The following is a 23,409-nucleotide window of genomic DNA, read 5'->3' on the forward strand; positions in this document are numbered from 1 at the left end:
CTGCACTTTGTATCCGTTACATAATTATAATCAGAATGTGTTCCAGTTGCCTTCCTTTTTAGCTAAAAAAAAAAAAAAAAACTTTTCAGCTCTAATTAATTATAACCTTTATTGTGAAATGTATTGTTCATTCCTAGTTTTATCTCGTTTGTGTTTTAGTGAATTGCAGTTTTGCGGCCTGACCGTGTTAGCTGCAGGTCAGGCCGTTCCTTCACACCACATCCATCCAGTTGAGCAAATGAGTGTTGATGTCGACTGCCAGAAACTTCTACCTTGTTCTCATCGCTTTCCACAATATTACATCAGACATTTCTTGTTGAGTTTTTATTTTATTTATTTATTTTTAACGCTGGTTTTAATAACAAGTCTTTGAGTGAATCAGTGACCTTTAACAGGCCAACTTGGTTCTTAGCGCTGACTTGACCTGTGTGTGCCACGTCACATTAACCTCCTCACTGTCACATTTCAACTCGGGCAAATCAGTCAGAGGTTCTTGGATGTCCCAAGGCAGGTTTGGTGTAATGGAAAAATGTAACTGTATTGTGGTTCTTTACCCTTCCTGATATAATTGTATTAACCATTACTCACATTTTGCAGATTTCCTTCTAGACCACTCAGAAATTCCTGATTTGTCTTCTGTTTTTCTCCAATAGATTGCCTTCTCCCAACACAACAGTATCATGGATCTTGTCCAATTCTTTGTGACGTTTTTCAGGTAAGTACTGTACTGAGCAGTTCAGTCTTATTGCTTTCGATACACATTAAATGCAATAGATATAAACTATTTAACCTTGAGCAGTTCAGTCTTATTGCTTTCGATACACATTAAATGTAATAGATATAAACTATTTAACCTTGTTAGTACAATCTTTTCATGTAATTGTGTTTGTTTAAAAGCTTTGGGAATTTGTTCTACAGATTTTTTTGAATCTTTTTCCTCAATGCATTTACTCCATATTCTTTAATAGTTTACACCTCAAACAGCACTGAACATAGGTGATGGCATTCTTGGTAAATGGATGAAAAGCCTGAAAATGAAGCATTTATTTGTTGTTGAAAAATATAACTTTAAATCAGACTACATTTGTGTGGTTAAAAAAAAGTGTTTTTACAAAATCACTAATGCCACATTTGTTGAATTTTCTAACAATTCATGTCTGATAAATGTTATCAAAGCATTAATTACTTTTAATTTTTAAATAGCTTAAAATGTAAACACGTTTAGACACGTTTCTTTTAATTCTGAGACATAAATTTAAAACTAGCCACTCTTCAAAATGGGAAAGACTGGAGAACAGGATGTTGGAGGAAGGTTCAGGTGTTGCCCACAAGAAAAACAAAAATGATTACTGCTTCTCTTTAAAAATTGATGATTTAAACCAACACACTAACTTCATGAAAACTGTCCTCATATTTAGAATATTTACACTGAAGAGTTTTAAGAACAGGAATGAAAAACCAGTAGCCGTAAGATTACTGTTCTGAGTGTTTGGCTTTACCTTACGTGTAGATGTAACATCCTTCCATCCCTTTAGTTCAGATGTATTTTTAACACAAACTAGCAGCTTATTCCCACAAAATCACTGAAAACATCCAGAGAAAACTTTGGAGAACCATTTCTCACAATTTCTTTGAAGGAGTCAAAAAGTCTGACTTTTAGAAACTAACTGTACTTTGTGTGTATAAGCTGTGCATTAAATCCCCTTAATCAGTCAAGAATGATTATGAACAACGTCTTCATTCTCCCCTCCGTGTTTCTTATTACTTATACGTGTTTTAAAGTGGCACATTAACTACCACTAACACTTTAAGAATGTGCATAATTCTCTGTAAGTGGCATCTAAAGAGAAGGCGTGGGTGATCAGGATATGAGGGCTCTTAATCATTTCTTTCCTGCTCAGAACTGTGAAGGAAGTCTTTCATCATTAAAATGTTTCTAATGAATAGGTTGAGCTGTTTGAAATGCACATTAATGTCTGAGTGCATAAAGATGATGTGTTTGGGATTTCTGCACTTATGCTTTCAATTACATACTGTAAAAAAAAAAAAAAAAAAAAAGATATAAAGTCTGCATACTTTTCATGCACCTGTACTCTCCAACGCCATGGCATTTGTTTGTTGCTTGTGTTATTAAGAACACAAGTAGCTTCTCTACATTTGTTGATTTGCGTTTAAAGGTGTGCAGTTCCGGTTTGCTTATATTGTGTGTGTGTGTGTGTGTGTGTGTGTGTGTGTGTGTGTGTGTGTGTGTGTGTGTGTGTGTGTGTGTGTGTGTGTGTGTGTGTGTGTGTGTGTGTGTGTGTGTGTGTGTGTAGTCTTAATGGAGAGCCGTTCCCTAAGGCAGCTGTCCATCAGCGCCCAATCCTCAATACGTTTCCAGAAAAGCTGTCACACAGTCAGTTAGCCGCTGCCTCCAGCTGATCATGTTGCAGTCTGAACAGAATGAATCTGGAATCTTTCACAGCTGAGACGGACAGCTGCGGATATTATTTACACAGAAAACTACACCTTTTGGGTAAAATGCAGGGTTTTTTTTGTACATTTGTATTTGGCTCTGAAATCTAAATGTTTTTAGAACTCCAATATATAATATCAGTCTGAAGGATTAATCTTTGGCTATTGAAATGGGGAGGAAAGTGTTCTTTAATCTTAGATTGCTTTAGCATCTGAGATAAAATGTTTACTTTAACTGAATATAATGAGAAACATCAACAAAAACTACTAATGAAAAAAAAAAAACAAGAATATAATCCACTCAAATATTATTATAGATTAATTTGTTTTACTTGTTGTGTCCTGCAGATCTTCTGATCAGGACCTTCTTGTGAATAAGATCTGGATCTCATTGAAGTTTTACCTGGTTAAATAAGGGGGGAAAAAAATTATTGTCAACTTATTATTCAACTTATTATTGTTTAATAGGCATGCTGCAACCGCCTTAAAGGGTTAAACCACATCACTGTAGCAACACTAGTATCTTCTATGCCTTTTTCTGAAACTTTCTTGGGATATTTGATCGATTTGAACGTCCAATGATGGCCCGTCAGCTTTCTTGCGTAACACGATGCAGTTTCTCTGGTGCTGTTGTAACAGGAAGCTTGAGAAGAGAAGAAATAAAACAATCGAAATCTTGCAGAAATATGCTGCGGCATCCACTCATGTGTGATTGCTAACAGTGGGCCTGCTTTCTCACTGAAATTTCAGCAGTTGGTGAGTAATTTATTAATTCGAGCAAAACACAAATAGTTTACCATTTGAGCCTCAGTTGCCAAGAATTGGCAGAAACATCGATTCAGATTTTTACTTATTAGTTTTTTTTTTGGGGGGGGGGGAAGTTGTTTGTAGAATATATTACATTTATAAAGCAAATTAAGTTGCTCCTCCTACTATATGGGCCAAAACTTTGGATTCAAAATCAAAATGTATTAAAACGGTTTCTTTCCGTTATGCAAATTGGTTGCTTTACGATACATGAAAATATACTGTATATGAAAATGATAAAGCATGAAAATAAGAAGATATTCCAACATTAAGGAATGAAAATGGTTCAATAAAAACACAATTACAATGATATTGCATTCATAAGAGTCAATGGCACAAAAAATCCAGTGTTACACAGATAACTGTATTTCCAAGCTATATGGGAGACAACCTGCAAAAAGATCAAATCAACCAAACCACACAATCTGCCCCAATCTGTTTCCAGTTATATTAGAAAGCCAAAGTTTAGCAAAAGTAGATTAAAAGAAACATAAACGAGGTTCACAGAATTGGAAGACCTTTAGTAACTGACACATGTTAACAGGTTGGCTTGTTTATGCTACGTCCTTTACAGGTAGCATCTGTCATTAGCTTTGATAACTTTTTGAAGCTTCAGATGAAACTCCGCAAATGCAGTGATTCCCATTTCTTACACAAAAAGTTAACATCTTCATTTTCTATAAATAAAAGAAAATCGGGTTCAACCAACTTTATAATTTTCTGTTGCAGAAAACTCAACAAATAAAAAAAAAAATCTGAACATTCAATATTTGTATCTATATGTTATTGTAGTTATTCATTGTGTTCATATAACAAACATACAGTTTAAGGCTGCAAATACCTTTTTTTATTTTAAGCTTCACCCGTCCGAGTCTTTGAACGCAGTCTCAGTCTTTCATTTCCTCACACTTAATCGTATGCATTAATTTCCACAGGAATGCAGTGAAGTGTTTGTGTTTTTCCCATTTGGAAGGCAGATCATAATAATTCCATTTAGCCTTTGTCTGTATCTGTGTTGTCCAGTTCTCAGTGACCCATAAACCCAAGAAGAAAAAACAGGAAAAAAGGAACAGCACTGATTCACTAATGAGCTGTTTTGTGTGTGTGTGTGTGTGTCTGTGTGTGTGTGTGTGTGTGTGTGTGTGTGTGTGTGTGTGTGTGTGTGTGTGTGTGTGTGTGTGTGTGTGTGTGTGTGTGTGTGTGTGTGTGTGTGTGTGTGCGTGTGTGTGTGTGTGTGAGACGGAGTGTGTCTCTGGATGTGAGGGAAGATTTGAGGAGACTTGAACCTGCAGGAAACATAATCAGCCTGATGACAAAATGTCAAATCACCCCACAGGGTTTTTTAGAGCTCCTTGAAGGAGAGATAAGGAGCAGAGAACGGACATCACGACTTTTCTAATGTTTTCATTTCTTTCTTTCTTCTATGAGATCAAGCCATTTTTTAAAAATCAAAACATTTTAGGATGGGTGTGCGCACAAAATGCGTATTTCGTCTTTAAATTATTCTGTTACTGAGTCATTATAACCCAGAAAAATACCATAAATGTTTTTTTTTGCTTGTGATTTATCGTTTTAAGAGGCCTCTTGAATTGTTTGCATCTGATAAGAAGCCCTTAAGGGAGCAGATGCTTCTTTTTGTGTGGAGTCACTGAAATAAAATGTTTAACTGAAGCGGCAGATCTGAGCTCCGGTTTTTTTGCTGATCTTCACTGTTATCACCTTGTTCAAACATCTGATCAAACACATCTAGAACACGTGGCGACCTGAAGTTTACATACCAAACAAACTGGCTCGTAACATCGGAGATGGTTGTCTGGCTCCTGTGAGTTGAGATGTTTGCTCATTTTACCGGTGTGTACATGACAAAACTGCAGCACATCTCTTAAGACACGAGGGCAGTGCTGGGACGACAGCCATTAAACTGGGTCTCCGGACATTCAGAACAATTTCATGTCTGTTTTTTTTATTCTGTGACGTGATGGAGAAGAATAAGATGTTTAGGTGTATAAGCATGGGCTAGTTTGAGATTTTCATCTGTCATGACGTTTAATGCGATTTCACAGTATTTGTCCAAAAAATATGAAAAAATAAAACCATGCTGGTAACACTTTATTTGAAGGGGGGTGAATAAGACTGACATGACACTTTCATAAACATGACATAACCACGTCGTGAACGTGAATAAGCCTTCATGAATATTTATGACTGTTGTCATAAAGCGTCATTCAGTAAATTATGACACTTTTAATACAAAGTTGACATTATTCAAAATGTCTTTGTTATGACAACTTGACATTAACCAAGAAATCATTACTGATATAAATTTATTATAAATGTATTACTGATTGCACTTTAAAAATTAGGTATCTTTGTTATTAAAGGTAAAGTTTAAACAGTAATGATTTCTTGGTTAATGTCAAGTTGTCATAACAGACATTTTGAATAATGTCAACTTTGTATTAAAAGTGTTATAATTTAACGAATGACGCTTTATGACAACAGTCATAAATATTCATGAAGGCTTATTCATGTTCATGACATGTTATGTCATGTTTATGACAATATCATGACAGTCTTATTCACCCCCATTCAAATAAAGTATTACCGGAATGCCTTTAATAAAAGCAGAAATGACCCAGCTGCTATAATAATCCATCATATTACGTAATGTGTTTGTGTTAGTTTTAAATAAAATCTATTGTATATTATAACATTGTGGCTTTATTCTATTGATCTACTATCAAAATCTTTGTGATTTTAATACCATTATTTTTTCAAGCCCCATAATTTTTCCTATACCCACTATGTTACTAAGGGAACAACATTTTCTGTTTTTGGATTGATTCGAATTTGATAGCAGAAATCTAATATAGACAGTTTTATCCACAAAAAAAAATCTGTTTTTGAGAAATTTAATGTAAAACTCAAACTGCACCATTCTAACCAGTTCTTAAAAAACCGCCTCTTTAGTGGATAATCATCCTGACATAATATGTCAAAAGGATAATGAAGTGGAAGCTCTCGATCAGTCAATTTTCCCCTCCCAGATCAGCTTAAATCTTGCTGACTTTCCCTTGACTAATGATCACAGTGTTGGGTTATTAATCGAAGTAATCGGCCAAAATATTTCAGTCTGAGGATTTTTAAAGTTCTACCTCCTCAAATTTGTCTCGTATTCCTTTCAGATTTTGTTTAATGGCATGCTTTCTTCAGATCAGCCAAAATGTATAAAGGTAGAAGTTCAAAAACAAACCTCCAATAGCTCCAGTCTGCTTTATTATGGATCCAATTTTCTATTTTAAAAATGGCTAACTAAATTAAAGGAGACATATTTTGATTCAGTTGTAATCCTGCTTGTTTTTTCTTCTTTTTTCCATCCCAGTTGCTTTCTGTCTCTGCTCCTGGTGGCAGCAGTGGTGTGGAAGATCAAACAGACCTGCTGGGCGTCACGACGCAGAGAAGTAAGTCCATGACGTTTAAAGCAGAACTGAGTAATTACCTTTAAGGCACTCCTATGAAACTCGTGTGAGTGAATGCAAGTCTGCAGATTAGTCATTTTAAAATGAATTGAATATACATATAATTTTGTATTTTTCCAGCTGAGTTTATTAAACATGTTTGGCAGTCTTGGCCATTTATGTTTAAGTCGGATGCTGAACTGAATATGTGAGGAATTGTAGCTAAAGTTGATACATTATGAATGTTAAAATTGGCATCTTTTTCACCTAGCCCTTTTTTGTTTTTACGGAAAGATGATATGACACACAAATTTCACCCTCTTGAGCCAACAGCCTGGCTTTTTTTCTTAGACTCGCATGAAATCAGACTAAACTCTTTCTGTTTTAGGTGAGATCCCAAAAATATTTCCATTTGTTAAATAATTTTCAGGGAAAACTTTATGAACTTTCTTCAAATTTAGGAAGTTAACAGACGTTTTATTGGTATTTGGTAGCATTACCTTTTAAATGTATGATTTGGGTCACATTTTATGAGGGTTTTCCACAAGATCCTCATCATGATTTGCAGAAATGTTGCTGTGTTCCTCCAAATGAACTGGTGTAACTCATTCAGGTTTGCCAGTATCCCATACTAACCCATAATGCATGGCAACCATATTGAAAAAGTAGACTTAAATGTTTGTGATTAACATTTGAGATTTGAAAAATATTTAAAGCAAAGAGTCTAGTGTGTGTGTTTTAGTCGGCCAGGACAATTGAGTCTTAAAAAGGTCTTATATCTCATTAAAAGCCTTTGACCACTGCTAAAGAAAGTTTTGATTAGCTGCCAGCAAAATCTTGTGCTCTACAATTGGATCAATTATGTTGTCAAATACTTTCGTTGAAAGTGGATAATTATTCAAGCCCAGTGTGGGTTTACATTTAGTGGAAAGGAATGGGAGCCAAGCAGACAGTAGGGATGAAAAAGGAGCCGAAATATTAATGATTAATATTCAGTGGTGGAATGAAAAGGATTTTGGGATGAAAAGATGTGGTGATTGGCAGTGGAAATTATAAAAGTAGGTCAGAAGAATTCTGTTCTGAAAATGAAGGAGAGGCGGAATGCAAATTCACCTTCCTGCTCTTAATCTGAAACCGCATTGGAAACATTTCCTGCTTCTGAACTGATGGTAATTTCCATCTCTTTGGGGTTGAATCTGCTATTCTCCTGTGTGCTGTTGGGTATTTAACAGCAGGAATTTAATTTTGGTCTCTCTGCATGACCTGTAGTCTGTTAATGAAGCTTTCACAATTCATTTCTACTTTGGGAATGACGTTAATAATTAGGGGATCAGAATTTAATATCCCCCTAATTGATTTATTGAAAATAAACAAAAATGATTACTGCTGTGTCTCTGACTCATGCCTATCCAAAAAAATTAAGAGTCAATAAAATGTAATGACAGCAGATGGTCTCTATTTTTGTTTCTGTTTTGGACATTTATTTCTGTGATCTGTTCTTTAGTTGACCAAAAAAAAAAAAAAAAAGAAAGAAAAAACAGCCTACTTTACTGGGTCAAAGAAAATGTCAATGTTTGATCCCTGTTGCGTTTGATTGTGCCCTTTTTTGTTGCACCATAAGGACAGATTTAGATGCATCTTTTCTCAGAAAGCTTGCCTTGTTACAGCTCAGTTGAACTTCTTCGTAAAGGTTTTTAAAAGTGATTCAATTCTGGATTTTGTTGGGAAGAATCCATGTGTGAAAATGATCTCTAATGCTCCCTGAACTCTTCATTCACAATTTAAGACCAATGAATTGTGGAATTTTCTTCTCCCAGTGAGGTAAGAAAAAGAGACATTGATAGAAAAAGTTTTTTAATTTTGAGTTCAGCACCTCATCTTGAGCTTTTCTTTACCCTGATGGACTCGTCAGTCTGGATGGTTGATTTAGATCAGGACTAAATCAACCATAACTCCTTTTTTGTTCCACATTACAATTTTTATTCTTCAGAGCAAAGTCTTTTTTGTTCAGTTGCAAAACTTCGGCTTGTCCTTGCAGATTGTTTGGGAAATATTTTTAAACATCCCTGAAATCTCTTTCTTTTTAGTTTGATAATAAAAAAAATATTTACAGGTAAAAATCATCTACTTACGTAATTTAGACATATATGGTCGACGTCTGACTTTAAACCAGACCATAACTTCCCTGTTGAAGTAATTTTGGATTATAAAACAAGATAATAAAACATGTCATTGTTTTGCAAAAATTGTGGATTTTTTATTATTTTTTTGGTTGGGTTTGCTAAATTTGATTTAAAAATGTCATGTCAAAAAAACATCATTCTTAGCAATCAAATTTTTCTGGTTCAACGTCTCAGAGGTTGTAAGGTCTCTTTTCCACCACCCTAATCTTTAGTTCCCCACATTGACGCTCTACCAGATTAACTTTGGGACGCTGAGCAACTTCCAAAACGTTAATGTGACTTCCAGTCAGAAGAGACATGTTGGTAAAAGTAAAATAACACTTTATGTCTAAATGTGCCCGGGATGTGAATAACTTTGGACTTAGCCGTATCCTTGACATCAACACTTTACTAAGACACAGTTTTCTACAGCTCTGGTGTGGCATTTTCAGTTGGCCTACTTTTAAAGAAACATTGTGTTCAGAATCTGTGTTGGTAACCTTTTCCTGAAAGCTACGGCAGCCTAGAGGTTGCCCTTCACCGCTCAAGTTGTACTTTAGCTTTGCAAATAGATTTTAAACTACTTCACGTGTTGCAATCTTTAAAGCCACTCTTCCGTAATACAAGAATCAGTAAAATCACTTATAGAGATCCTTACAGGACCCTTTAGGGTCCATTTAATAGACGGTCAATCTGAGGAGGTTTTAGTGCTAACCAGGCCATCTGCTTGTTGTTTAATTGCTTACAGTGAAATGAATGCACAGTTTGTCTGCTTACCCAGACATATAGATGAGCTGATGGTGATAGTTTATGAACGAGCCGACTGAGCCTTGACAGCTTTGTTTTTCTTGTAAACTAAATGGTTCCCTGATTCTTCTTCACTGTGTCTTTGTATTTATGGGTCTTGGTGAAATGAGGGATGGAAAGTTTCATCCTGGGGCCATTTGAGCCCCCATCTTCTGTAAGGACATGGAATGAATGAGTTTTAATGAGGCTTTCAGAAACTGCTGGGCTGATAATGAAACTGTGATCAAGCTATGGGGCATTTGGGCATCTGATGAAATGTTTTTTGTAACTGGCTTCCTGGTGCTAAAGGTATTTGTAATTAGGGATTGTGTTTGACTTGAATTTGAAGCACATTTTCTTTGGGGTTGGGTTTTTGTCCTGTAAGATTTTCATTAGGAAGATCTCTAGTTAAGCAAGCAGTCATTTCAAATTCTATTTCTGAAAATTGGCTGTGAATAGAGGACAATTTTGAAGGGTTTCTAGAAACCACACAGCAATTCCTTGAATTACTTTTTATCTCCAACGAGCCAGATGTCCTCCACACCACAACAATAATTAGATAAAGGCATTATTTTTTTTGTCTAGGGTTTAAAGGGACATGATAACAGAGGTGTGCCGGTTAATTTGGATAATTTTGGTTGAAGTTAAGTGATGGGACTTGGATTTTAAACAGGGACCACAGGGAGGAAGACACAACAGCTCTAAATGCCACATAGGAGGACAAAGGCTGACCTCTTTGACGCTACCTGTGGGGGAAAACAGAAAGGAGGGGTGCGCTGACATTTTACAAGAGAGAGCTGCAAAGATGTTACACACACACAAACATGGATTTATCTAATGCAGCTCCTCTGTCTTTTACACACATGCGAAGACGTACCTTTTAAAATCAACTGTGATGCTCAGTGGTGATGGGTTGTTTGTATTTTCAAAGGCTTTATTATTTACTCGGTATAGTCTCATCAATGCATTGGTGGAGAATTATTACGAAAGCACAACTTCCAGGATTGCTGTGTCCTTTTGGTTCTCCTAATAGAGGACTTGATGTTTCTTTATCGTTTAGCTGGATTTCTGGGGCATTCAGAGCCAGAATTGAAATGGCCGACTAGCTTCACCGTGTTGTTTGTCCCCATCTTAAATATTGTGAATACTTGCTGTCCGTTAAATCCCCCGTTCTACTTGATAAGTGTCCTTGCATCTCTGTTGGTATCTGGTGTAGTTCTTAAGTGGTTTTATTTTTAGTTGCCTGGTTTTGTTGTGTCTCTTTGACCTTTTATACTTGTGGGAGGCCTCAGGGGTCAATACTTGTGCCTTTTTTATTTTCTCAACTGGGAGTCGTTTTGCTCCTCTTTCTACAACTGTGGCGACAGTGGCAGGGGTTTGTCCCGCAAGCGGTGAGTTGCCTGTTCAATCCTGTGCTTTCTTGCTGTCGTTGGGCAAAACTCTTCGCCCGCCATGTTAATTTGATGAAATCTGTTGTCCCCAAATAATCAGGATGATCATTATGGTATAGAATAACCCTGGCATTTTCCAGACGCTCATAATCTGCAATGGAAATGAGTCATTTATTTTAAATCTTTTCAATATATCGTAAATTGAACATAGAAACTTTTTTTTTTGTGGCTGAAATCTATGGGATATTTTTGTATATTCTAGCAAACATCTAAATCCTTTCCAGACAGAAGAATGGTATTTATCAAGTGATAAGATTACTGGGAATAAATCATTTTGGTCCTAACTGTGTAGGAAAAATAAGAAAATAAAAGCAGCAAAAACAAAAGAAGAAATCTGTTAGTGTGGAAATACTTTTTCACAAACCAGCTAGTCTAAACTCTTCACTCCCAAATCTTCAAATCCAGGTATTTTTTGTTATTTATTTCTACAGACTTAAAGTAAATGCTTGCTTTCATGCTTGAATGTCCCCCTGAGGACAATTAGGACTCAAATAAGATCATCTTCCTCCTAATCCTTTTTGAGCGTCAAGTTAGCTCACTCGTTCTTCTTTGTCAAGATTAACATTTAAGTGCAAAATAATTTAGCACCTTTTTGGATCCTTCAGAAGTTGCCCTTGAAAATGTTTTGTTTCACCATTTAGCCCCTCACTTTACATTGAAATTGGGCCCGTTAATTAATATTCTGCTCCTGAATTTGATATCTTAGCCCACACAGAACACCTCAGCCTTTCCAGTGTCATATCAGCTTTGAAAAGTGTGGCAGGACACCACTGGATATCTTCATCTGGTTATCTTAAGTCCATTAATCGCAGTACGTGTTCAGACTGTCCAACAAGGGGCCACATGCAGGGTGTAAATTGCCTCTGACGTATTTGCTATGAGGAAAGCACTGGTGTATGTACATTTGACCGCATGTTTATGTATTGTTTGACTTTAAAGGAGCCAGCCTGTGGGTATAACCGGTGATCTTTGAAAGGGACAGAGTGACCTGCATCGGTGTGAAATGCGCTCGGAGGCGGGATGACACCCACCCCTTCATACAGTCCAATGAAGGGAACAAAATGTTGTATTCACTCGACAGATAATTCATGCCCTCACTTGCCAAATTAATCAAGTTGCATAGCAATGCGCTGCAAGCCCACCCTTATCAAAACTGTGAATGGCTCCAGCTTGTACTCTAGACAAAATCAGTCTGTCATTGCATAAACGTTAATTGGTTTTACAGAGTTCAGCCTTGCCTTTTGTCATTAACTTAGCATTCATTTCCAGTCTCTCAGGTATTGTGCTGGCCCTTTTTAACCGCTGCTTTCTTGGCACATTTCTGACGGCAGGTGCTAGACTTTGCTCTTGCTCCCATCTTGTGCTTTGCTGCGTTAAAATGAATTCTGCAACATGATAAATAACATTACTGCTATCTGACATTTAGGATGAATGTTGTTGGATTTGAAGCTTTTTGTGCTGGAAACCGTAATAAGCCTTGAGCTGTTTTCTTGTTTTGGAACAACCTCGCCGGGCCCCCCCGCCCTGCGTTTATCTTTTTTGAAAAGGGCAACATTTTTCATTTTGACCCATTGTGACCCAGCAGCTCAAATCTATCGGTTTTGTATTGTCGGTTTTGATGTTTAATGGCAGAGATGTACAACAATTTAACATCGGGCATCAGATATAAAGTTTAAAAAAGGAAAAATCAATCAGGTGATCAATGTCAATTTCATGTGGGTGCTGTTTTTTTTTTCCAGCACTACCTCCCTGAGGGAAGGTTTTTCAGATTGAACAAAGCAGCACCACTTTCCACTTATTCACCATGTACCGATACGTTTCCACGGCACTGAGTGGAGTCTCCGAAATGCTTTAATTATATTTGTTGGCACATTAGATTAAGTAAAGGCTTAACATTTAAGATGTAGGTGCATCTAAATAAACCAGAATGTCAATAAAAATATTAATTCCATTGACTCCTTTTAGAAAGTTAAACTCGTATAGATTCATCACATGAAAAGAGCGTTTCAAGGGTATATTTCAGTTATTTGGATGATTTTGACTTGTACTTCACATTCTAAAAGTGCACAAGACCAATTAATTATTTTTACTTTAGAAATGTTACGTTAAAGTAATCACATAATAGGTAATTTGATAGTTATTCACACCCCACACATGGAGGGTAACGTATCCCACATTCATCTGAAGCTGAACAGTTCAGTTACGTGGTAGTGGGACGCATTTGCAGTTTTTGGCGCAGACTACCTGGGGGACACCCCAACCTCCCTGCATCCTCTGTTTTGATTTTCACAAAACAGTCATGGTGAAAGGGCCTCAATGTTCTGCAGATGGCTTTCTCAGTGTTCAACAATGTCTCGACTTCTATCCATTAGTTTTAGCCATTTGTTGGTTTTACTTAAGCCTGTCGAAATAAACAGTAAATCAATTGATTGCACGATAAACTAAAACAAACTCAGTGATTTTCATTTGCTTGATTTATTGTTTTTTTTTTTTCTTCTCTCTTTCTACCAAAACTGGTCTTCAGTCTGGTGCTTTGGTCTCAACTTTTCCTTTTTTGAAAGACTATTTTGTCTACAGAGACTTCATTTTATCTGTTGTTTCTATTGTTTTAATATATTTTGGGTTTTGAAAATGTCTTCCAGTTCAAATGTTTAAATGTCCATAAAGTTTATTGACCTTTGAGAAAGTGTTCTTACATTATTCTTTCGTTATTACTATTACTTGATAACAGTCTCAAAACAACAATATTATCGTTTATCGCAATAGTTTCTGGGATAATTTATTGTCTGGCAAAATTTCTTATCGTGGCAGGTCTAGTAGTTTAGTAAGGAACTGTTCAAATGTACACAAGTCCTCACCTCTCTTGTGTCTCCTTTGGATACAAAAAACACATAGTGGAAGCTGTCTAGTTGAAACAAAATATTAACATGGTTGTCTGAGCGCATTTCTGCATAAAACATGGCAACAACCATCTGACCAATCACACGTCACTTTGCACAGAGCTCTGTCGAAGGGGACGGGGGCGCCTCTCTACGGACAAAATGACGCAATTTTCCTCAAACATCCACATAAGTTAAAGCTGATTTTGACACTTTGAAGGAAATATGTGAGACCCTTAAGCTATCAGAGGTTATTTCTAAAGACGTTAGCTGAAATAGTTGAAGCTGTGATACATTTGATTGCATTTGGAATTCTTATTTAATCATTTAATTTGTCTTTGGGATCAACAAAGTATTTTTGAGTTAAAATGTTTCAGTACAGATCTGTATTTTAATATAAAACCATAAATTACTTAAGATGTCTAACTTATGGCTGCTACTGAAGAATTGCAGAGCAAAAAGAGTCATTATAATAGCCTGACTTTGTCTTTTTGCCATTTGTCTTTGATAAACACCTAGACACTGATTCAGGTGGTCACTTTCTCACCTGTTCATTTTTCACTTGTCAACCTCTCTAGACCTCTTAATATTTTTTGCTAATTAACAGCCAGACCAATGAATACTAAATTATGCTCCGTGTTAAAGGTTGGGGGTCCAGTGATGAGAATTGTCAGGGTCAGTCCAACCTCAAGGAGAACGTTGTGTTCAGGAATGAGACTGTAAGAGCCTAAAAACCACATTCTTATTAAAGTTGATCTATTTATACTGAGTGTGGGAAAGTCTTTAAGAAAAACTTTTTGAGGCAGAAATTTACAACTAAATTCATTATTTCTAAGGTTTGAAATGGTAAATACAAATCATTATTAACCTTTTACACCATGCAACATTTATTGATGATACTGACATGTTTGCCATATTATATTTTCAATACTGTCTAGACCAGTGGTTCTTAACCTGGGTTCGATCGAACCCCAGGGGTTCGATGAGTCGGTCTCAGGGGTTCGGCGGAGCCTCTGCCGCGGAGGTAAAGACACACTTGTGTAAAGTCGTGATGACGCGGTGCTTTGCCATCACTTGCTGCAGAGGATCACGTTACATTGCTTAGCCAATCAGAGCTGCGGAGGAGCACTGATTGAAGGAGCTCCACTCTCAGCATGGATTTGAACTTGTGTCTTTAATTACTTCAGCAAAGCTCACAGTTTTTACCAAATTCTGTAGCTTTCGGTGTACTTCTAAATCTGCTCCTTAGTCGCATCTTTTCAGGATTGCTACTGCCTCTAGTGGCGTGGGGGTGGTAACACTAAATCAGAATACCACAAGTCTTTATTATTTATTATTAATTTTTCATTCTCTTAAGAATGTAGAGCTAATTAAATGATCTAAACAAGACCTTAAAGTGGTTCCAGTTTGTCTCGATGGCCAACCTGTTGACACTGTGGCAGATTTTAAATACCTTGGGTCGTTCCTGGACAGTCAGCTCAACTTTGCTGAAAACAATGACTATATTTTGTATATTTTGAAGAACTGTTCTCAGAGACTCTACCTTTTAAGAAGACTTGGTGATCTTCAAGACATATGGGTGACCCAACTAGGGTCTAGTTGGGTCACCCATATGTCTTGAATTTGGAAAAAAAATAATTTTATTTATCACTACAGAAGGGTTTCAGTGAATGCGCATATGAATCTGATGGGTTCAGTACCTCAAAAAAGGTTAAGAACCACTGGTCTAGATAGAATCCCCACATTTTTCAGGTCAGTCTGTCCTGTTATATAACCTAAAAAATGTTTTAAATTAAACTTTTTCAATTTAATTTAGGCACCAGATAATGTTTATGTTGACCCGTTATTTGTAGGTCATTAATTTGAATTGTCTACAGAAAAATAAGTGCAAAAACAAATAACTTGTTGCACTTTTCTGTCACAATCCATCCCAGTAGGCGGTGATACTTTTAGCTTTTTAACCACATTTTCAGATTTTTTTTTGGCAAATGATAATATATTTATTTATTTTTCACAAACTTTAACTCAAGGGACCAATGTGCGTTTTGAGAAAATTCCAACATTTTTGAACATTTTGTTAGAAATGAAAAACTCAATTTACAAACTATAGAATTGAGCTAAGGAGGTAAAAATTATGTAAATAAATATACATTCAAAGGATTCGATGCATTTCTATGGTCTTTGATTAAATCCAATTTGAATACAATGTGTTATCTGAAAATATGATCAAATCTGTTTTTGATTATTTGCTTAGGAAAAAATAGACGTTCCAGAGTTTCGCTTTTTTGTACAATTTCACTTTACACATCTTTGAAATGTAATTGTTTGCTGGTGTTCATTGTAAATGATACTTGGAGAGGTCCAGAAGAAGCACCAGTAATGAGAATCATCATTAAAAAAAAACTTACTAAAGGGTTTTAGTGATCTGAAATACAATTAGATCTTAATGCACCACGCTTAAGCTCATCTCAAACCCAATACCAATCAGTCATGTCCTTGGTGCCTGTTTAGATATTGATCAGCCGGTGCGCTGCTGATGATAGTGTGGCATTAGCTGTTGTACAGTATTGATTAGTTGGGGAAAAATGCATTTTCTGCTCAATTTAGGCAACAGAAATCATGTCTCCATGTGATCCAGATACCTAATCACACTTCTCCTGTAGTTAACCAGTCAATTACTACTCTTAGTTTTAATTTTATATATCGATTCAGTGTGTTGGTGGGGTTAAGAAAAGTACATATTTATTAATGTCCCCTTTTGCATTTTAGTAGCTACTAAATTTGGGAGTTTGGGGGGATTTTGGTCAGAATGATTGGTGGTGTGAATATTGTGTAAAACCAGGCAATTTTACAATTTCTTTTGTTGAAAATTTGTTTTCTATTTTCTTCTGCTTTTTCATGTGATATTTTCATTTATTTATGTTGCAAATGTTTCTCCACTTGAGGTTTTTTGCCGCCTTAATTGCGCAACTCATTTGAAATCTGTCTAAAGATTTATTCAGATCGGGGATCTGAGAACGCCTTCAGATTTGCTTGTCACTTTGCACGAGTGGAAGAGAAAGAACAAATGACTGATTATTTTATTAAAAATTTTGAACAACACAAAAAAGACGAGAAATGGATGAAGAAAAGTCAGGTAAATAGAAGGAAGAGTAGAAGTACATAAGGAATGGAGGTAGTGCACTGGGAAGGAAGGAGAGAAAGAAGCAACATAAGTAGGATGCAAGAGAGAAAATGCAAGGAAAGCAGATGGGGAAACAAGGAAGCAATAAAGGTGGCAAGGGAGGAGGGATGTAGAAAATAAGGAACGAAGAGGAGAACACAAGATGGATGGATCCAACACTTGGACAAAAAGAATAAAGTCTGAAATTAGGAATATTTTCCCCTGATCATATTTTCATTTCCTATGCTTTTCCAGACTCTGCAGGAACTCTTCATTTCTCCTCAAGGAGAAGCAGCTGCCAAGCAAATTAATGTTGTGCATAAATGTTTGTTTTTCTCATATCCATCTGTTTTAGTCTTAAATTCCACCAAACAAACACAAAACAATTAACAGTGATCTTGCTTCGCTAATTGGAAAAAAAAGAGTGTTTCATCTTTAACTTGAAGCTCTTTGGAGAAAAATCGTTAAGCGATCATAGTAATGTAGCGCTGGTGTTGTAATTCTGGTGAAGTGTTTGTATTAACGGCACTGAACATGTGTTAAATGTTTAATATCACGTTTGCTGTGTTTTGTTCACGTTTCATCTGTTTGTTTCTGCAGCAGCTGATGAGAGAGCGCCAGCAGATGGCCAGTCGTCCATTTGCATCCGTCGCCGTTTCGCTGGATGCCAGAGGAGAGCTAACAGAAGTCCTGCAGCCTTTGGTTGATGTGAGTCTAAATCCCACATTTCGTGCAACATTTTTATTGTATGCGGTTTTTTTTGGGTTTTTTTACCTTGATTTACAAAATGCAAAATGTAGAAATAGCAACAATATTCAACTTGTACACCCTGGACTACTTTTTCTTTTAAAGAGATAGAAAATGTGTTATTACTTTAATTCTACATAATTAAAAGCTACTATAATGAAGTCATCCAAATAATTTTTTTCCCATTTGTCATGTCAAAAAGAAATCAGTGATGATTTCTTTGAGGTATTCAAACTGCTTCAGTTTTTTTTCTTCTTTTTTTTGCCTTGATTTGCTCCAAAATTGGTCTCTTTTCATTTATTACTGTCACTTTCTCTCTCATATATCTCTGTTTGGAATTAAACCGTACTGTCCAGTCAGTCCTGTTTTGTTCATACTTCTCAAACTAATGGGAATGTCTGGCTCCAAGTCCAACATAGGGCTCCAGGCTATATGCTATATTGCTTGGTTTAAAGTAAGATGAAGAGATACGTCCCCAAAATAAGATCTGAGGGACCGGTGGTGATTTCTCAGCCTGGTTCGGGCTCTGTGTCACCTGCTCCTGCAAGAAATAAAATCACTGTGGCAACCTGCAAAGAGGCAACACATTAGCGCCGAGCGTTCTGCTGAGTGGTACTCACACAGCATTATGGTGTTTTGAAGGGCAATGTAAAGCGAAAAAGAGGAGGAAAAACAATGCTTCTCGGCTCTGTGAGTGCATCGCGCCGTCTGGATCAGAATGCTGCTGGAAACTGCCAGTTTTTTTCTTGATTAAAGTGTAGTTTTAATTGCATACTTGTCACTCTAATGTAGGTTTGTATGGTGTTTGATCTATTCTAGCCTTCTCATAAATATCTCAAGTGTTTTTTGTGAGCCACATTAAACGGCATACCTAACAGCAGTGGTGGGAAGTAACGAAGTACAAGTACTTCGTTACTGTACTTAAGTACAATTTTCGTGTATCTGTACTTTACTTAAGTATATTTAATAATGGGTACTTTCTACTTTTACTCCACTACATTATACAGTAAATATCTGTACTTTCTACTTCACTACATTTCTACAAAACTGTTGCGTTACTCGTTACATCCAAGTCGCATTGTGTTTTTTTTTCCCTTAAAATGTGAAGTTCAGGGACTTAAGGTGGCGCCGTAAAATCCAAGCAATAACATGACTTAGTGTCTGTTGTCACCCATCGACTCCCCCTTTACTCGCACGCGGAGCTCCAAGACATGCGCAGTGGCTTTCTCTGAGCATCAGTAATATAATAGCGCTGCATAAATCATAAGATATGGCGACATGTAAAATCAGCAGCGCTTCGCTTTCACAGACGGTGGGGACTTTGTCCAATTTTTAACGTCACTTGGAAGGAAAGCTTTAAGAAAGGTAAGCTCCGTGGACGTGATGCTAGCAAAGCTAGCTGTATTGACTGAGACACATGTTGCATCTGCGATGACTGACATGTCGCAGATATGGGACAACGCTGTGACCAAAGTGCAATATTGTAATATGACATTCATGGACGATCCGATTCTTCTAGACGGATCTTGACCAAGTCCTATAGTACTGAAGCCTCACTGAGAGCCGTTCTTTGTTCTTGTAATGCTCTGCGTACACTGCAGTAGCTATTTCATTAAAATATCTTTATATTTAATTGGTCAATAAATAAGACAAGAACGTAGGAACACAGAGCATGCTCATTGCTCTTTGTTTTCGTCACCTGTCGTGGTGGAAGACATTGCAGCAGGAGGGAGGATGAGAACAGTCACGGTGCTCCTCCTGCTTGGTTACTTGTTGCTTATTGGGCCTTGGACAGTATTCATAGTTGAGCGTTGTTAATTGCTATGTTTAATGGTGCAGACAATTATTATTTCTGACATTGGCAATATGGGCAACCGCCCAGGGCGTTATTTTTTTAGGGATGGCAGGAGACCTCTGTGTATTGTGGCACAGAGATGAAAGCAAAACAGAATGAAGAAGAGTTTGAATTGATACTGGTTAAATTTATTTCAGCTCTAATTATTTAATATCTAGGTGGGAAAGTGAATCTTTCAGATCAATTTGAGAAGCAGTTTTGATAGGTGCACTAAATTTTATTGTCATGTAGCGCGGGGTGCTGGTTTTGATTTGGTCTTGGGTTCAGTGGTCCAGACTACAACTCTGCTACGAGGCTCCTTGGTTCCATGTCCTCCTCTGCCAGTTGAATTTTTTTCAAAATAAATGTGTGGCAAAAAAAGTGAAGTTCATGTTATGTTAGGACAGGAGACGAGATGTTTCCATCCCTGAAATTATGATGCATAGAATCACATATCTAAGTCTAAACTATGTTACAGAGTAAACGTAATAAAAACATGCTTTATCTGTGGCATATCAGTACACTTAATGATATTAGTGATTAGGCAATGCATTCAGCAAGTACTTTTACTTTTAATACTTAAGTATTTTTAAAAACCAGTACTTTTTTACTTTTACTTAAGTAAAATGTTAATGTGGTACTTTGACTTTTACTTGAGTACATTTTTGTCTGTGTATTTGTACTTTTACTTAAGTACATTTTTTGAGTACTTTCTCCACCACTGCCTAACAGTCACTAGAGAACGTTTAGGGAACAAAATCGGTGTAGGCTTTATGCTTAAATCTGGAAAAATCCACACCTATTTACTGGCAAAACAAGGTTACACAATAATGCTCCTAATAGCAATAAGACAGAACAGAAACGGACCTTAAATCCATTCCATCCAAAAGAATTAAAGCTTAAATTACCATTTATCTTTTCATTAAAATGCATAATTGTTCAGGGTTTTTTACCTTTTTGAGACAGTTAAGGGTTTTTGACGCTTTAATCAGATTTTTTTTTAGATAGGAGCAAACTCTCGGGAATTCTTGCTCTTGTTTTTGTTAGATTCTCGCTTTGTGTTTATCTTAGTAAAAAAATGTTGTCCACACCTTCTTGGTGTGGCGTACCTCATGGTTCTGTTTTAAGAACACACGTGTTTCTGCCACATTCTCCCACATTGTCAAATTTTAGAAGAGTTTTACATGCTACTGGAGGATAAAAATTATTTTTTGATCCACTGGGATGAGGACAGAGACAATTCTGACTTCATTAACATTTTATTTTATGGCTTAATTTTGAGGAACACAGAAGGCAGAACGTAAAAGTACCAGATTGCTTATGATCACATAAGGTTTTTTTGTGTTCCTTTGCACCAAAGTGACATTTTCTGATCTGTGTAAAGCTAACGGGAAATATTCTGAAATGTGACAAATATTCAGAATGTTTTTTTTAATTATTATTATTACATTTTGATCCAAAGGCAAAGCCGAAACGTTATTTGCAGCCGTAAACTGGGATGCGTTTGTTGCAGCAGCTCCACAGCTTGCAACTTTAATAAAGAATTGCTCATTAGTTGAAGTATTTATCTGATAACTGTCGCATAACCTTTGAGCAAAAATGTTTTTTAGCTCAACTTTTAGAAATATATTTAAAAGTTGAATGTTTACACATTTTTAAATATTCAGTTGCACTTTTGGGTGACTTACAGATGTATTAGATGATTGATGATCTGGAGGGGAACTCTCAAAACAACCTAATTCTGCTCTGTGTCGGCTAATAAGTCAACATCTGCTTCCACTTAACTGTTGCACTTTTTTTTTTTTGGTGACACAGAGGACATTGGCTTTATTTCGCCTGCTCTGTTTCTGCTTTAACTACTACATTTTAGAGTACTTTCTCAAATGAATTTGAACACAATCAAGAAAAGTTGTCTCACCATGTTGGTCTCTCAGAAAGTTTCCGACTTACTGAAACATTCAGGTCCAGTGTGACTGAACCATAAGTGCTAATCTCTCCATATATGTCTACTTTTCCAACTGGTTTGAAAAGATCCCAGCAATTTTTTTGCCCATTTTTTTCACTTGCTTGGCTTAAACCTCCAAGTCGGGCTCCGCTTTTAGTGACCAAGATGACAGCAGCTGCTGGACAGAGAGACTCGGGCCTGCAAACTGCAGACCAAAATGGCAGGCACTCGACATATGGAACCAGTAATGAACAGCTAGTTTGATTGATGAGACCTGTCAGTCCTGGAAAGGGAGCTCATACCGACTGTTTGGTCGTGTGTTTGCATGTATTAGCACGTTTGAGCTTGTGTGTTTATGAGCTTTGGAGTTATGAATGACCATGTTACAAATGCAAAATATCTAAATAGGCTTTGAATAATCTTAACCAAAATGTGTGACACATTGGTGGCAGAAAGAAGTTTGGTTGTATGACTAAAGAGGAAACTGATTTAAATCTAAAACTGTTCATATTTTGAAAATACTGAATAAAACTACAGATTCTCAGAATCCTATTGGACTTACACCAATCGTTTTTTATTTTAGCTTTACAAATATATGTGCAACGCAGTAATGATCTGTTAAATATCAAAATGGTTACAGAGCAACATTTATAATTTTGTGGTTTGAGAATACAAAAATTTAAAAACATGCAGTTCTTCTGAGATCATGGCATTTAAAATTGTCTGATGGATACAAAAGTGCAATGTGTCTTTTACTAGAAATTAAGACAAGAATTCAGTTTTATAGTAATTATTTCAGTTTTTATTAGCTTTTATCTAACTATCAGGCTTTCAAAGCAAATTTCACAAGAATCTTCTTAAAAATATCAACACTACTAGGGACTTAAAAGTTATTATTTTCACTCTCAACTTGCTGTTTAAACACCATCAGGCAGAGAAAGGGGAAAAAAATGCATTTCTATTCAGAGACACGTCGTTTCTCAACAATTTCTGTCCTTTCATCCAAAGCATGCTGTGAAACCCTTGACATTCATTATCAGGATGACATGTTTTTCACGCTTGATACGAGCAGTTCTGGCCATTACGTCTGAGGGGTAGGTCATCGCCTCGGCACTCTGACTGTCTGACAGGGACACAAGTGTTTTTGTTGTGTGACCAATCAAACCATTTGTCTCAGGAGGAGGGCGTCTTGACTTAAATGCAGCAGCTCTATCAGATGACATGAGTGACTTTTGGTCAGCTGGTTTCTTTAAAAAAAAAAAAAAAGCATCACTTGAACCAGAGCAGAAAGTAAAATTGATTTCAACTTAGTTGGTAAAGCAAGGGTGTATGATCCAGCAGAGAAATCTGTTTGTTAATTCATTATTGCAGTTATTGATGCTGTCTGTCGAGAACAAAAATACTACTTTTTTTTACCCATATTATTAGATTGAGAAGAACAAAATCTTGATTAGTATTAAAATTCTGTTAATTTGTGTTTTTTCTTTTGTTGTTTTTTAAGGGTGCGCCTAAACCAGTTGCAATGGAGCCATGTTTCGGAGGGAAGGCTGCTGTGCTAACTGTCCTCATGCGTCTCCCGTCTGGACTTTCTGACCTGCCTCCACCTGGACAGTCAGGTAAACTGCTCACACTGACGCGTGGATCACATTTCTCTGAAATCGGTTACATAAACCCAAAGAATGCGATCTGAATTAAGACCACAGTCATAATCGTCATGGTGGAT

The 23,409-nt window shown here is 36.6% G+C and overlaps 1 protein-coding gene across 1 annotated transcript in view; it reads left to right on the forward strand.

Moving 5' to 3' along the window:
• atrnl1b (attractin-like 1b) overlaps window positions 1–23,409 on the forward strand; it is a 72,357-nt gene that overhangs the window by 45,741 nt on the left and 3,207 nt on the right. The window contains exons 25-28 of the mRNA XM_081601030.1: window positions 654–715; window positions 6,644–6,722; window positions 17,761–17,868; window positions 23,188–23,302. Coding sequence (XP_081457156.1) covers window positions 654–715; window positions 6,644–6,722; window positions 17,761–17,868; window positions 23,188–23,302 — 364 coding nt within the window. The remainder of the gene's footprint in view (window positions 1–653; window positions 716–6,643; window positions 6,723–17,760; window positions 17,869–23,187; window positions 23,303–23,409) is intronic.

Source organism: Poecilia reticulata, chromosome 19 (genome assembly GCF_904066995.2).
Source record: "Poecilia reticulata chromosome 19, P_reticulata-male-v2, whole genome shotgun sequence".
NCBI lineage: Eukaryota > Metazoa > Chordata > Actinopteri > Cyprinodontiformes > Poeciliidae > Poecilia > Poecilia reticulata.